The 17,072-nt window shown below is 40.8% G+C and overlaps 1 protein-coding gene across 1 annotated transcript in view; it reads left to right on the top strand.

The window, feature by feature from the left end:
- The window catches only part of TERT (telomerase reverse transcriptase), a 36,267-nt gene extending 21,712 nt beyond the window's left edge, over positions 1-14,555 (top strand). The window contains exons 10-16 of the mRNA XM_074875778.1: positions 2,496-2,567; positions 4,431-4,616; positions 6,065-6,191; positions 6,520-6,581; positions 8,330-8,454; positions 8,817-8,954; positions 14,058-14,555. Coding sequence (XP_074731879.1) covers positions 2,496-2,567; positions 4,431-4,616; positions 6,065-6,191; positions 6,520-6,581; positions 8,330-8,454; positions 8,817-8,954; positions 14,058-14,161 — 814 coding nt within the window. The 3' untranslated portion in view covers positions 14,162-14,555. The remainder of the gene's footprint in view (positions 1-2,495; positions 2,568-4,430; positions 4,617-6,064; positions 6,192-6,519; positions 6,582-8,329; positions 8,455-8,816; positions 8,955-14,057) is intronic.
- Positions 14,556-17,072: the final 2,517 nt, after the last annotated feature.

The following is a 17,072-nucleotide window of genomic DNA, read 5'->3' as shown; positions in this document are numbered from 1 at the left end:
CAAAGAGCATAGTATTTAGGGTTGCTATAAAGAGTCTGAGAAGCTGCTCTTGTGCATCTAAGAAGTTTATGGTTCTCCCACACTCATTCCCACAGTGTCTGTAGTCTTTTGTCCTCAGCGAGATGGGATGCTTGTTACAGGCTTTCTGATACTTCAGGCTTCTGCCTGAAGACTTTCCAATCCACTGTCTGTAAATCTTAACATTTTATCAAGGTCACAGCTTTATTGCAGTTTTTTTACAAGACATGTTGGTTCTTGTTTGAAGCCGTGTGTGGCTCTTCGTGCATCTTCTAAGTCTTTGTGTCCTGTTCATACTTGCTTCTTAGGAGCTTGACAGAAAGCTAGCCTGATAAAAGCTCTACCTCTTTATTAGCTGTAAAAACTTCGGGGTCCCTTTTTCCTCCATAGGAATCCCAGATTAGGGTCTTTAGGCATGAGCTGGACCCCGAAGCTTCTCTGTGTTCACACATCTTCCTCCATTGCTGTGAATTCTGTCATAAAAAAGAAAAAAGAAACTGAGAAGTGTGTAGGGGTACTCCAGATAAGTACATCTGCCTGGTGTCTCTTCTTGGGAGGCTCACTGGGTAATGGAAAGCCTCAGAATTTTAAACATTTCCCTACAAAAGTAGTAGAGTTCTCATAGGCTTCAGGATGCTGTGATGATACAAGTTGTGCTGGGCTTGTGTGTGTGACGGCGGCTTTTGGCAGCAGGGTAGGGGGCTAAAGCGGTGGTCCCTGAGAGAAGCTTCTCGAAGTTCCTCCGGCTCCCAAGTTGTACCAGTCTTTGCACCAAGGCTGGGCCAATTAGTGATGGTGGCTGCGCCTCTGTGATAACATATTTAAGAAGGGCAACATGGGAATAGGAGTTGGAGTTGTAAGGAGGACACCTCTGCAAACACCGAGGTCAGTGGAATAAGGGAGGAGGAGGAGGGGGCGGGGGGGAGGTGCGCCAGAGCAGACACTCCCCTGCAGCCCGTGGTGAGAGGTAAGGCTGTCCCCCTGCAGCCCATGGAGGTCACCAGTGGAGCAGATGCCCACCTGCAGCCTGTGGAGGACCCCAGCAGGTGGCTGTGGCTGAAGGCCAGGACTCTGAGGGAAGCCCGCACTGGAGCAGTCTGTTGCTGGGAGAACTGCAGCCCATGGGAGGGACCCACATTGGAGAAGTTTGTGAAGATCTGCAGCCCGTGGGTAGGACTCACGTTGGAGAAGTTTGTGAACTGTCTCCCACGAGAAGGACCCCACGCTGGAGCAGGGGAAGAATGCGAGGAGTCCTCCTGAAGAGGAAGGAGCAGCTGGACTGACTGCATCCCCCATTTCACGTCCCCTGCGCCACTGACGGGGAGGAGGTAGAGAAATCAAGAGCAAAGCTGAGCCTGGGAAGAAGGGAGGGGTGGGAGGAAAGCTGTTTTTAAGATGTGGTAATGATTCTCACTGTCCTACTCTGTTAAGTGTTGTTAGTGTCTGAATTACATTGATGTTCTTTTTCTTCCCCAGTTGAGTCTGTCTTTTGCCCATGTCTGTCATGTGTGAGTGATCCCTCCCAGTCCTTACCTCGATTCCCGAGCCTTTTGTTACATTTTCTCCTTCCCGTTCCTGAGGGGGGGAAGGGGTGAGTGAGTGAGTGAGTGACTGTGGTGCTCACTTGCCCTCTGGGCTCAAACCATGACACAAGTCTAAACAGCTGTTTTGCTTTCAAAGGATGTTGTTTATATGTACTGAAATAATTAAACTGATTGAGAAGAATGCACTCTTTAATGTAGCAGCTGTTTTTATATAGAGCAGATTTTACAATGTTACTTAGGTGTCTGTTTGAGTGATTTGGATAGTTTCGTTTGGCCTTTAAGTCAAAAAAATAGCCTGGCTATTGGCTTGGCTAGGCAAAGGTGCAGCTGATCTGATTATAGTGATGGCAGTACTCCTGTTTTGAAGAGGAGACTAGATCATCTCCAGAGTTTCCTCTCTATGATCTGCTAGGCAGGATTTATCAGAAAAATATGGGCATGCTTGGGACCTGAATTCTGTTGAAAAAGAAAATTCCAGCCCTTACAGTGGTAGACAGTAGTCTGTTTTACATTTAAGTTATAGCTTCACAAACAAGTTATTACATGGTAAACAAAGATACAGAGTTAGAGCACCTCAAGAATCTTGTATCTGCTTGTGTACCTGGTATTACACCTCCTTTTCTTGTCCTGTGGATAAAGATACTGCAAATTCTCCCTTGGAAAAGTGTAAAACCCTGCATCCAAGAAGCTACTGTGGAGTCTGTCATGTTTCATGTAGCCAGCTCCTTTGCTTTCTTCCTTTGTTTTTTTTTTTTCCCATTTGTTTTTAGGAAAGAAGCAGAACTGAGAATTTCTTCATGAGACTCTGGAGATTATATTGGCCTCTACCTACTTGTGAATTAAAATGGGCACATTGTTGCTATGAAGAGTATGACAAAAATTTGAAAGGATTACATATAAAAAAATCTAACATGAGTTTCTTCTTGATTACAGAGTCCTAATACGTCTCATAGATGACTTTTTGCTGGTTACACCACATTTAATGCAGGCAAGAACTTTCCTAAGGTATGCTGTTAAAGACATAGTCTTCGAAGTAATAAGCATTAACACCTTTTAGGTTGATCTTTTTCATCTTTATACATGCTTGTATATACGGGTATATTTGTTTCATGGGTTAATAATCAAGGGCTGTTTTGGAGTCCTTACTGGTAGCCTGTGCCTGGGAAGAATCCTAATAGCTACATTCTTGATGGCCAACTAACAATCTGTTGCAGCTCAGATGGTGGGGGATTCCTGCTGAAGTGTCAATGAGTGACTTAGCTTTTGACCTTGATAGAGCATCTAGCAACAATTCCTAGTGCCAGACTAACCACAGCAGCTGACAGTTACATTTTAAGACCATTTTCCCTTAAATTGTTAAGACTCTTAGTTACATTCTTAAAATACTTTTATTGGGCAGGCATGCTGCTACCTTCTGTTCCCAGGGAAAGAATGCAACTTTTCTCTGATTCAATATTGCTAAGAATTTTCTGGTCACTAATATTCTGGGGTGAGTATTTGAAGATACTGATAGCATGGCAGCATGCAGCTCACACAGTTTTCAAACGGTAATGCTTTAGAGTTCTTCAGAACTATCTTTTTTTAAAATTAGGCCTCAAAAGAGGTTCCTGGTTGCTGTGGAGTGAATGTACAGTCAGTGTCCAAGAAGAGTTCTGCTGATGCCAAAGGCAGTTTTAAGGATCCAAAGAAGAGGTCTTGAAGAAAAGCTTAGCATCTGCAATGCAGTCAGTTGCATCATGCTTTTCAATAGTTGGAAAGATGCATCTCTGTTGTGAGCCTGAAAGGTGATGGGAAGATCAATTAAGTACAGTTTGAAGTATAAATTTTACTAAGTGGTGGATAGTGTACTTTGAAGACTTCATTTGTCCTCATTTCCTTATCAGAACAGAACAAAATTTCTAGGGATGTGTGGATTTACAGTTCTGGAAATGATAAGTCAAACTAAGAGGCTGGGGATGCCTCAAGCTGTTAATCTCTATAACATCTTTTCAGTATAGTGTCACTTGCAGTAGCATTGCAGATATTGTCCTACTTGCCCTTTGAAGTTATCTGCATCTTTGTTCTATGTGAACTCCTGCATCAGCTGTGTTGATTTTCTGTAGACAGGCCACTTCTGTGCAAGTTTTCCAGAACTGCTTACAGATCCTATGAACTCTCTGCCACAAATGGAGTAGTAAGTTTTTTCTAATGTAGTATGAGAACTGGGGGACTTGAAAAATTATTTTTGAGGAGACAGCATTATGACTATTACTCCCCAACAAGAGCCTACATCTTCCTCTCACTTTTTAAAAGATGAAGCCTGCCCATGAGTACACTGCCAAGTAAGACAAACTGCTGCTTGTCCATGAGATGACACTGCTGATCCAGTGTGTAGTAGGTGATCAGCAGGCATTCTGGCAATGAAAACGTCCTTAGGGAAAACTTTGTGGTGAAAGTTGAAAACATTTAATCAGATAAATGAGGTTCCTGTTATGTGGATTCTCCTTGGTTTTGTTAACTTTCAAAACCAGTAACTCTTCATCTGTCTTTTTCTAGTGATTTTGATGTCAGTAGTTTCTGTGGGTGTGGTTTATGCAGCTTGTCTCAAATGTTTCATGGCTTAAGTTTTTAATTTGCATTAACTTTAAAAGTTTTTCTCCGTTATCCTCGTATCCTTAAGCTTATTTATTTTATGTATTTGTTAACCTCTAATATCTTCAGTTTTGTTTATTTCTAGCTATGTTCCTTAACCTAAAGAGTTGGCTGTGGTTCTCTTTATTCTTTGGTTTCTGTCCTTTTATGCAGGATCATATGTGTCTTGCAGCATGGTGGGATTTTTTTGTTTGCTGTTGTGGAGGGAGTTAGGCTAACTGTTTGTATCTGTTTTAGGACTCTAGCAACAGGTATTCCCGAATATGGCTTTTTAATAAACCCCAATAAGACAGTCGTGAATTTTCCTGTTGATGATATCCCAGGATGTTCCAAATTTAAACAGCTGCCGAATTGTCGTTTGATCCCGTGGTGTGGTTTATTATTAGATATACAGACACTTGAGGTTTACTGCGATTACTCCAGGTAAATAGACTTGTATACTCCAGTGTCAGTTTTACGGTAGATTGTACATAGTCTGAGAAGCACAAGGGTGTCCGGTGAATGGTGTAGTTGAATTAATGGCAAAATAGATTTTACACTTCTGTTTCTTACACAGTAATCTAAACATTTTATTCTGCTGTGCAGCCTGCTATTTTCTTCATTTCATCCTGGTGGAATGTACATACCATTAACACCATCGAATGTGGCACAGGTCACTAGTGACCAGAAGTCATGTACCATATGGTGGCTACATGGTTCTGAAAGAGTTTGTTCAATCACCTCTGTTCAGCTTCTTTCGCCATTTGCACTCTATTGTACCTGATATCATATAACTACATTTATTGTTCTGAAATTGGGGTTTTTTTTTTTTGTACCTTCCTAAAAGAAGGAGTATTACATGAACTACAGATTGGGATTGATTCTGTATAGACTAGAGGGACTAGTAATCCTTTCAAAATCTGAGGTGTTCCTTCTGGTTCACTTGAGATGGTAGTGCAGGGGAGAAGTAACCTCTCTTTAAACTAGCAACCTTGACTGTATACACAAAGCAATTGCATAGAACTCAGGACAGGACAATGTATCCTACTTAAAAGCTCTGTAGACCCTTTACATGGGCTACTAGAGATGACATTAGACGTTTGCTAAAGATTAACAAGACAGAACTATTTAAACTGAAGGATAATATTGCTGTGTTATTGACCTTATTTAGTATAAACAGCCCATGCATGCATGCATTTAAGTGGGAAATTAGGAGGAGGTTTTGCATCACCAGAGTGGTGAAGTTCTTCAGTAGTCTTCCAAAACAGAAAAGCTTGGTCAGTTTAGAAAAGGAGTTTACATTATTTCCTGTAACAACAGAGAACTAAAATCAACACCCAAAGAGATTCATTCACTAGCTGTGTTTCTAAAAGAAACAGTTTACATTGAGGAGGGCATTGGTGCTACTGGTCTGGGAGACACTAATTGGACTCCTGAGGGTGTTTGTGACAAGGGCCACCATGCTTTTGATAAGCCAGACTTAAGTAACTGGAACACCAGGGTGAACTGATGTGGCTTCCAACCCAAGTTACTGCATTGCTTGGGTCACAGAGTATAACCTGGTTGTCACTGGAGTCGTTAATAATGGTCTGGCTAGATCATGTGTTTTAGAAACACATCTAGTTTGTGTTTAAGGTTATTGACTTGTTTTTTTTAGCAGAGTGAATTATTGAGCCCTGAGGTATTGAAATAGTTCCTCAGCTAATAGTCTTAATGCCACAATGTCTAGTCTCTTTCTAAATTGAATTTAGTTATAGTCATCTTTTAGCTACAGGCTCATTGATTAGCAGGCAGTCTCTGAAACATGTGAAGTTAAATGAGGCTTACTTTACAGAACTTAATTTAGTCTATTAGGTCACGGAGTTTAACTACTTTTTTTCTTTTTTTTCTAGTTATACCTGTACTTCTATCAGATCAAGTCTTTCCTTCAATTCGAGTAGAACAGCGGGGAAAAACATGAAATACAAATTGATTACAGTCCTCAAACTGAAATGCCATTGTTTATTTCTTGATTTGCAGGTGGGAATATGGAAATGAATGTTTGGAAATACTGTGTTTAGTGATAAAGAGCATTAAAACTGCTTTGACTTTGAACATAAAGAGTTGATTTTGAGAGGTAATCCACATAACTTGGAAATGCTGACATCAACTAAAATGTAGGGTCTCAGCACCTTCCAGAATTGAGCTTTCACAACATTGTTAATTTAAACACATAAAAGAAATAGCTGACGTTTAAGATAAAATGCTTTTTTCTCTAGATCTCTAAATCATCTTATGCTGTTGAACTTGAACAAATCCTGTCATGTCACTAAAGTATTCCTATAGCTCTGTTTCTGTTCTGTTCTAGATCAACAGCCTTAGAACAGTTTTCATTAACATCTACAAGATATTTTTACTTCAGGCTTACAGGTAGGTCACCGTCTTCTGCAGTAACTCTGAATATTTCATTACTCTTTCTTGACACATGGAGGAGCTACGGATTAGGAAGTGTGCTGTGTAAATGTGCAGTGGTAAATGTCAGTAGTAAGTCATGTTATTCTTGTTTCAACACTGTTCTTACATAATATTATTAGATTCATGATGCAGGATTATATTGATGTGTGTGTTTAAGTGACATTTCACTAAATAGATTTTCAGTGTCTCTTGGTATTGACAGCCGACCTCAAGAAAAGCAGCCTGTTTTGCTTCAGGAGGGTGACGAGAAGCCTTATCACTCATTAACCAGTTTATATTTAGAACTTTGTGTCTATTAAATTCATATAGAACTTTGACCTGTATAACTTTACCTGAAGTGAGGTTTCATTCTACCAAGTTAATTGCAGTTTCTTAGCTGCTGAGAATGTCTTAATTGCTCCTTAGCTGGTAATATCTCGGGTTTTATGAGCTGTTCTTGACCAGCAGAGGATGTGAATGTTTTAAACAAGATAAGGGAAAGAAATTAAAACTGATAAGCAAGTTGGGAGAAAATAGTAATCTCTGTGTGTTGAAAACTGAATGATTGGCAATACCATGTAATAGTTTGCTCATTGTTTTAATGCAAAAAAGGTACAAGAGGTGCTTCTCTCTTTATGAAAATCAGGTATTGCTCTTTTGCTAGGCTCATACTTGTTAGGAAGTAAATTTTAGTTTTGTTCTTAAATTCAGCTTGGTCCACATTCACCCTATATCATTCTTGTGTCCAAGAAGTGTAGTTGGACTTGTCTAGTACAGCACTGAGGTGTCAAACTCTTAAATTTTGTGTTGTGGGCATCTTGTTTTTCCTCTGATGTTGCACATACTTAGTTACTTCTGTTTGCTTCTATGGTAACACTCTTAACAGAGGTTTTTATGTTAGAGTAACTTTAAAAAACCGTCCACCGTGCTAACAGCATGTCAGGTTAATTCAGCCAGAGCTCTGTGATGCAATGTGGAAATTATGTTTATCCTTTAAATATTTTAAAATTTCAGAATTTCTTGAAGTGATTACGCTTATGCTGGGTTAATTTAATAAACAAGTACACGCATTGTTGAGTAATTAAAAATCAGCATTGTAATTGTTGACTATGTTCAGCATAAGCAGGATGATAATGCCAGAGTCCAAAGAAGAAAAAAAAAAGAAAAAAAAAACCACAGCAGTTTTAAAATATGTCCCATCACAGAGGTGTAGGGGAGCATACAACACAAGTAATTTCCATAGAATTGGCTTCCAAATAGACAAAAAACCAGGGATCCTGGTCTGTGGAATGCTATGTCATTTGGGGGTCTGTTTTCCTGAATTCCTGAAGAGAATTTGTTGTGGGATTTTGTTTTGTTGTTTCTTCCTGTCGCCCTGTCTTGCGTGGGTGTTCTCTGGCTGCATGGTCTGTGATACGGAATTGGTGAGGATGTGCAGTTTAACTTTCCCTGCATATACGGCAGGCGTTGTCCTCAGAAGAGATTTCTGTTACTGAGGCAGATGGCTTCAAGATCTTTCAGGACAGAATCTACAAACAAACATCATATGTATCTGACACTCCGGGGCTGTGTATATATAGCAGAGGTGTCATATGCTAACAGTGTTGATATAGCTAAAGACTGTTGGGTGCTTTTAAATGTTGTATAGTGCCTAAGGTACGTAACTGTAGTTTCACTTGAAATTGCAAATGACTTGTAATTAAATAGGCTGTTTTTGTGAACAGGTTCCACGCCTGTGTTCTCCAACTTCCATTCAACCAGCAAGTTAGAAACAATCCTTATTTCTTCCTAAGGATCATCTCTGAGACTGCGTCATGCTGCTATTCTATCCTAAAAGCAAAAAACGCAGGTATGGTATGTTAATGGCAGTGAAGTAGTGTGTTTGGGTTTGGCTTTTTTTTTTTTTTTAAGACAAATAAAGCATGTTGAATGTGCAGTCAGATCATGTAATTTTGAGAGAAAGATCAAGAATGAAAAATAGAGAGCACATGATAGGAATCACAATGCATTTTTTTCCTTAAACTCAATTTTCCGAAGATACTAAAATGTTTCAAGTTTTAGTTTTTAGTTCTCTGCTGACATAGGAGACTTCATTGACTACATACATTTTTAGTAAAAAATCTTGGAGTGATTTTATAGAAGGAGAGGAGAGGTGAGACATACTTCATGCTCACCATTTTCAATGACATTATTTTCCTGTTCTGTCTCTAGGGGTTGTTTTAGGTAACAAAGGTGCATCTGGCATGTTCCCTTCTGAGGCAGCAGAATGGCTCTGCTACCATGCCTTCACGGTGAAACTGGCAAACCACAAAGTTGTTTACAAATGCCTGCTTAAACCCCTAAAAATCTGTAAGTATTCAACTATTTTTACGGTTTGAAATACGGTTAATTGTAATAAAATTTGGAATCTACTGGGTTTTTTTAAGTTCTCTTGTCATAAAGTGGTGTTCTAAAATGCACATTAATGAGCTTTCTGATTTTAATCAAATTTACTAAGTGTAAGTAGGCAAATTAAAGTGGTATGTTTTTCAGCACTGCATGTTCTAGAGTCTTGTTCTGTGGGACAGTTGTTGATACTTGGCATTCAGTTAGTTTGTACAGTTCAGAAAACTTACATTTGGGTTAATCATATAAGCATTCTCAGCAGGTTTAACTAAATGAAATATGAATGCTCAGTTTTCTAAATGAGTTCCTTCAGCAATGTAAACTCTTACCAAAAAAAGTGTCACCAGGGTCACTTTGAAATAGAAGCACTTGCTGTGCTGCATGTGCTATATTGAAATGGAGTTGAGTGGCGTTGGCACATCTCTGACTCTTCTATTCGGTGAAGGAAGCTGTGTGGCTGTCCTCTGGGGAGCTCTCTTTGACCAGTTGTGTGGTCTGTCCCCAGGCCAACCACAGAAATAGTAGAGTATTCAGTTCTAAGATGCTAAAAGTGAACAGCAGTAGGTTTTTCTGAGGTGGTGAGTACTGTTGTTGAATTTAGCTTCAGTGAAGGCCAGACTCTGAACACTGACACTGTAATCTGCACTCTGAATGAGACATTACTCAGGCGGTTTTATTATACAACACCGAGAAATTCTTCAGTCTGGTTCCAGAATAACACCTATTTGGTTTGAAATGTATCACAGACTTTCCTTGATACCTGTGCTGAGGCCAAAAAGAGAGCAGTTCCTTCCCCTGTCAAAGACTTGCAGCAATGCCTGAGTGCAAACAGTCTGATCTTTGGTGGTGCAATCTGAGTGTATCAAAGAAGACACTTGCACATTTACAGGAAACAAACTCATGGTTGAGGTTGCACCAGCTGCATTCCTGACAGCCGTGGACTTTGTATGGAGCAGAACTCCAACAGCCTCTCCCAGAGAAGCTCCTTCTCTTGGAGTTACTCCCTGACACCAAACTCAGAGGTACCATGTCTGATCACTGCTGCTGAGAAGCCAGTTCTGTTCAGCCCTTCTAGGAGTACCAGGGGAAGCAGGCCTGTCTCTGTGAAGGGAAGAGATGGCTGCTTGCTTCACTTGGAGAAGACAGAAACTGAAGAACTGAGCAGAGAATGCAGTAGTCACACCCAGTAGGATAACAGCTTCTCTGACAGCTGTGTCACTTCTCTAAGATCCATATAGAGCACACCTGAGTTGTCATCTAATGCTGAAGGTTTTGCTCTTAGGATCTTTGACTGGCAGACCACAATCCAAGCCACAGCTCCCCCATCCTTCTCTGTGCATGCTTTGCTGTTGAATCTCACAGTACATTCAGGGTGGAGGTGCAGCCCAGGTGGCTTTATTTTCAGCAGAATCTCATCTTCTGTGGAGGTGTTGATTGACAGCCGGCTAAACATGAGCCAGCAGTGTGCCCAGGTGGCCAAGAAGGCCAATGGCATCCTGGCTTGCATCAGAAATAGCATGGCCAGCAGGGACAGGGAGGTGATCTTACCCCTGTACTCGGCACTGGTGAGGCCGCACCTCGATCACTGTGTTCAGTTTTGGGCCCCTCACTGCAAAAAGGACATTGAATTACTCGAGCATGTCCAGAGAAGGGCAACGAAGCTGGTGCAGGGTCTGGAGCACATGTCGTACGAGGAGCGGCTGAGGGAACTGGGGTTGTTTAGTCTGGAGAAGAGGAGGCTGAGGGGAGACCTCATCGCCCTCTACAGCTACCTGAAAGGAGGTTGCAGAGAACTGGGGATGAGTCTCTTTAACCAAGCAGTAAGCAATAGGACAAGAGGTAATGGCCTCAAGTTGCTCTAGGGAAGGTTTAGACTGGATATTAGGAAGCATTTCTTTACAGAACGGGTTGTTAGGCGTTGGAATGGGCTGCCCAGGGAGGTGGTGGACTCCCCATCCCTGGAGGTGTTTAAGAGTAGGGTCGACATAGCGCTGAGGGATATGGTGTAGTTGGGAACTGTCAGTGTTAAGTTAATGGTTGGACTGGATGATCTTCAAGGTCTTTTCCAACCTAGACGATTCTGTGATTCTGTGCATCTGCTATAAAAGTGATCTCCGCTGTCCACAAAATCACACCACCACAGATACCAGGGAAAAGGGGCTGGGAAGTAGAGGTGGAATTTTCCCAGTCTGAATATTGATTGTCGTTAGGTTCTTTCTGCTGTACACATGCAGTCCCTTGCCTAACCACAGTACTGACCCGAAACTTGCGTGTGGTCCAGGCCTAACTCTGTATGCACAGTTTCTAACCCAAGAAAGCAAAGCTGACCATCTACCAGTTGTCTTCTCTGGCAGTGAGAATTGCCCTTGCAGAAATGGAATAACCTTGCTTCTTAAATTCCTGGGGAGAACTATTAATGGGGTACTTGCTGGGTATTGTGGGGGTGGAACAGGAAAAGTCCAAGGCCAGGTAGAAAATTAGTGGTGACATTCTCTTGAAAAAAGTAATTTCCAGCTATTCTTTCATAAATCTTACCTTCTCTGAGGCAGAATCCATTCTTCAAGTCCATAATGTCAAGACAACTCTTTTTTTATCTACAAGGCGCAGTCTGTTTTGGAAATACCTGTGACTTCAAGTACACTGCTGAAAGATCAAGGGTTCAGAGATTAATGGGTGATTAATGGCTGCCTAAACAATTAACAGGCTGTGACTTGTTTTTACTGTAAAACTTTAAGGTGGAAGTTTTTGCTGTGATTGTTCAACAGATCACTGGGGCCCAAGTAACTCGAATGCCATCTCTGAGATCTCCATTTGCTTATAGCCCCCTGAAACCTTACCTGTACTTCCAGTAGCCCCGTTCCACCTGTGCTGCAAGGGTTGATACAATACTTGGTGGAGCACTTCTATAGTTGCTGTTTTTATGAAAAGCACCTAAAACATCTACTAGGTAATTTGGCAGGAGAGTAGCTGTTTGGGGTCAGCTCATCATCCAACTCGAATACTTACTGGTGACTGTAATTTTGAGAGGTGCTTTGACTGCGTGTATATTTACTTCCCACCCACCTTTCTCCTTCCTTTAAGAGTTGGTTGAGGTTTTAAAAATCATTTCAAACCGTTTTTGAGAAGGAACTGGGAAGGCAGCAGATGCCCCACCCAGGGGCTGAGCAGGAGGGAAGGTGGGGCATTGGTTGCTGGTACTGTAAAGCTGTACAAAGCCATCTTGGATCTCTAGTGATAAGTCATATGCATGCCCTTGGTGTGAACATTATTTCCATGTCTCCTAGATCTCTGATCATAGATGAAGGCTATTTTGCAGTCACCTGATTGTATGGGGTGTTTGTATTTGTATTTTCTTCCAATTTAGTAAGATACTAAGTCTCCCAGTCCTGCAGGAGTGCACTAAAACCCATTTAAAGAGACATTGATAGATAGTTTTCTATTCAGTCTTGTAAGTTAGTTTTGTCTGGTCTGCATCAGACATATTCCTGGGTGATGCTGTTGTGATCAGACCATCGTGCTATAGAGATGCTGTAGAGACTACGGAGCTGAGCATTATGTAGAGACACTGGAGCTAATTTTAAGCACTATTTTAAGTTTTTCTTACTTCTGGAAATCAGGTAGCACGTGTGGATGTCAGAGTAGCTGTGGCAGGGAAGTCACTGATTCTTAGGTGTGTTCATGTAAAGTTAGCTCAGTATCTCTATACGGCACAGCAGTTTGTAGCACAGAGATAACCAAGGCTGGTAATAGCGCCTCTGTTGACTTAACAAGTACACTTTTTGTTGTCATTTTGGAGTTTGTATTGGCTGTATAAAATCTATTACCCCTGTAAGATCATGTTGTTGACAGGAATTGATATAAACTGAATTTTTTTTTCTTGTGTCCCTGCACATGCCTTTCCATTACTCTCCATTGGAATCAATATCAAGCTCCTAGGTTTTGGGGAGGAGGTTCTTCCCACTATTCCAAAACCTGTTAAATATCAACATCAGGGGCTTGTCAGTATGAGTTGTCGTCATTCTTCAGAGTTAAGTATTTAAAGCATAGTTACTCTTTAACATCCCTCCTATTATTATCAATGGGGAAAGGAGCAAGTCTTTCCTTATCATGATAAGATATAAATACATCATCTGTCTCCTTTCCAAATACAGAACAAATGTTTATTGAGCAGTTCTGCCTTTCTGCACCATTGACAATCTTGCCAACTCTGTTTAGGTAATGGACTTAAACTGTTGCTAGGATTTTACATGTTCTTCCTAATCTTTAAAAAGTCCTTTTTATTGTCGATAATTCTGTTGTCAATAGACTCAATGACCTTCTATGTTTTAAAACTATTATGTCCTCTTACAAAAATTTCATTTCTGATTTAAGAGCCTCATTTAGTCTCCAGAATTTTCCACCTTAAGGGTGGCTTTCCAGTTAGCCTTTCTTCTCTTACAAGGAAGCACAGCAGGGAAGATTGCTGTGGCCAGTGTTATAGGAAAAGGTGCATTTTCCATGTGATTTTATTGTTTTTAATCTTTTTGAATATGTCAGTTCTAAGAATAGGCTACTTTGATGTCATATCTGAAAGTAGAGGGGTAAAGAAACAGTTTGGGAATACCTTCCTGCTGTAGGTAAACATTAGCAACCACATAAGGACCTGTCCCTTGTCCTTCATGTTGTTTAAAATAGGGTGTTTCAAAGTAACTGTGGTTTGACAGAAGGCCTTTTTTGGTGGATATAGTTATTGAATAAATGGTCTTACACTTTTCAAAAAATCTGTAAAATTCTTAAATCCAAACAAAGAAGTGTTACAAGGACATAGCAGGAGGAATTTGCTCCTTGATTTTCTGAATTTGTTAATATTTTAACATATGATTTTTTAACCTTTTTTTTGTTAGCCTGTTTCAAGGGTGGAGGAATAGCAGTGTATTTTATTATAGCTTTTTTTAATGTCCATATTCCAGGTGTTCCAGCTTTTTAATTGGATTCAGCTAGTATTGATTTCATTACTTTATTAGCATTTTCCGTAAAACAGAATTGTTAACTTGCAGTGGTAATGAATTGTTTCTGGTATTTTGGTAGGTAAGATGCAGCTATTCAGGAAGATCCCAAAGGATACTATGGCACTACTGAAGGCAGTGACAGAACCATCTCTTTGTCAAGATTTCAAAGCTATCCTGGATTAACTGATTGAAGTTTATTTCATAATTTTTCCAGGCTTGAAAATAAATGTTGTATCTCTAGATGTCTTTTCTCTGTAGTTTATTTTGATAGGACCGAAAGCATGTTCACTCAGAAGTTTTCCATGTTTGTTTCTCAGATACCACATAAGGACTTAAAAAGAGCAGACAATTTTGTTAATACCTTGTTTGTGTTTGCCTGTAAATTCACAGGCTACTTGAAGCAATTGATTTGGTTTCGTTCAGTAATTCCCATCTTCTTGATGAAGGCATCATTAAGCTTTGTTCTGTACAAACAGATCTACTTCCTTGTTTCAGTGTGGTGTTTCTGAAGAACTGTTCTTTGCCTCTCTGTATTGCAGACTTTTATAATAAATTGTCTTGATAATTTCAATAACAAGTACATGTCTCCAATACCTTTATTTTATAGTAATCTTTAATAACCTGCCCAGCTGGGTTATGTCCTGAAGGACAGTTACCTGCACAGGGCAAGTGCATTTCATGGCACTACCTAGCAAGATGTACAGGTTAGAAATTTTATGCTTTGGAGAACACAACTATGCCAAAATTTCAGCATCAAAGCTGGTTATGTTTAGTGTAAGTTTTATGTAGTTTGAATAGTTGGTGATACTTTTAATGCAGTGATACACAGAATGATGGTGGTGCATTTATACCTACAAAACAGAAGTTCTTGGTTAGATAATATACTGAGTAGATTACTCTTCTGTTTGCATTTCCTGTTCTTTATTTAGGTTTATCTTTGGCTCTATAGTGTTACTGAAGTACAGTCTAGCCCTGGTGGTGTTGTGTTGTGCACAGCTGAATTTTGGCCTGTGGGTGCTCTGATAAACCTGCCCATATGTTTTTTTCTCTTGTGTTGAATTTGCATTACTCTGATGTCCTGTTAGGATTTTTCTGTCTCTGTATTAGGCTAAACAGCAGCTACTGGGAGGTTTTCTCAAAGCAGATGGAGGATATCTTGCTGGAGTGAAACACAGTGTAGGTGGTGTTACTCAGCAGGTGTTTTCAAAGGATGGACAGACCACCACCACGCAGGGACTGGTAACACGGCTCCTAGAAGCTGATTTGCAGTATTGCAACCTGTCCATTAACATCATAACTCAGTTCAAATTCTCAAAATGTACAGTCAGTCATACAGTTGTTTTGTTTTGTTTTTTTCTTTCTATGAAGTGGCATTGTTAAAAATTAAAAAAAAAAAAAGCCATAGAACAACTGCGGGTACTAGAGCAGATGAAGAACAGCCCTGTTGCTCCCCAGCCAGCATCTCAAACATTTAAACCCCCCACCCCCGCATTGTTCTGCAGTGATACTGGTGTGAGGGAACACTGTCATGGACAGCGTCGCATAAGGGAGGCCTGGTGGTGCAGGAGGCTTTGGTTTATGTCATGTGGCAGGAAGAGGCAGCGAGATGCTCCAACGAGGGCCTTGGCGGGGATGAGACTTGAGCACTTGGAGAACTTCCTACGCTTTGGCTGGAGCTGCTCCTACCTGTGGCCATTCACCCTTTGCCTGGACTTTCTTTGCTGTGCATTCCTTCCTGCCTGCCTCTTTTCCCCTTTCCTGCTGTAGTAGCTGTGGGTGATACAAATTTTGACACTTGACTCTTACTACACAGGCGCTGTGCATTTTGTGTGTCACGTTGAAGAAGGCTCTGCTGGTGGGCAGCAGCGGGGATGAAGGGCATGCCTACTCTGTCCTGGTCGTTGTGTTCTGCATGAACCTTCAGGGGAGGTTGAGGCAGAGGAGTGCAATCGTTTCGCGAGAGCCAACGAGCACACCTATTTTCAAAGAACGGTCTGGAATAGGGGTTGGGCAGCATGAAAGGATACCTCATGAGCCAGGATACCACTGCACAAATCCGTATGGGGGAGGATGGACCCCTGGGAAGAGCAGGGAGCCTTTCTGCAGTGAACAGCTGTCCCAAGGCAAACTTTCAGCGTGATCAAGAGTGTCCTGGATTAGTGGGGTGGGTAGCTGTAGCAAGAGCTGTGCTGAACTGGTTGGTGTTTCAGAAGGCATTGCAGATAGGTGGGCTTGGGAGGACTACAAGAAAACCTCTGTGCTCCCGTCCAAGATAGTTATGGATAGATTTGCTTCTAAGCCTTTGAACTTGGATTTTTCCATGTGAGCCAAAAACATGTTTCATTTTCTAAATGTTAATGTTAGAGACAGAAGTTTTTAATGTCATTCAGCATGCTCCCTTCTAGAAGAGGATGGGGCTGTTTCCACCTTCTGGCTCAGAACAATGTGTCCTGTTTCCAGCGTCATTGCCTCTTTATGTGGCTTCCACAGGATGCTCTGACATGGGGAATGGAGGGAATGTAAACTTCACCAATGGCTTAGATTAGCCCATTTTTGCTCTGTATCACAATGGATACTGTCATAATATAAACTGCTGATGTGGTCTCAGAGGAAGGCGTAATTTTATAAAAATGCATACAGTGTAATGCTTGCAATTCCCTGAGCCGATGTTTGCCTTTCCCTGTAACTACTTGCTGAGTCATCAGTTTTAAACAGTAACTGCTGTTTCTGAAGGCTATTTGTAAACAGATACAAATACAATTCAGAAACCACAAGAGAAGACTATTTCAATTTAAAATATCTTCCATTTAAGAAGGCAACTGAAAATAATGCTGAAACTACTGTGTGTTTTAGCAAACGGAAACTCTGGAAGTTTAAAGAAGAGCTGACAGTCTGTGCTAGAAACTTGTACTTGCTGCTGCGGCTTATGATAGTTGGAAAAAAAATGCTGTGAGCATATGTGTAAGGAATAGAATAGCCATAGCAGTGGCATAGATTTAATGCTCTAAAATTAGATGTTTATACTGTTGGGAAGGTAGAAATATTCCATAAAGCTACTTCTGTACGGAACTGTTCTAAAAGAAATAGTGCGATG

This window comes from Strix uralensis, chromosome 1 (assembly GCF_047716275.1).
Source record: "Strix uralensis isolate ZFMK-TIS-50842 chromosome 1, bStrUra1, whole genome shotgun sequence".
Lineage (NCBI taxonomy): Eukaryota > Metazoa > Chordata > Aves > Strigiformes > Strigidae > Strix > Strix uralensis.
The sequence above is the reverse complement of the archived record's forward strand: the minus strand, read 5'-3'. Positions and strand labels throughout refer to the sequence as shown.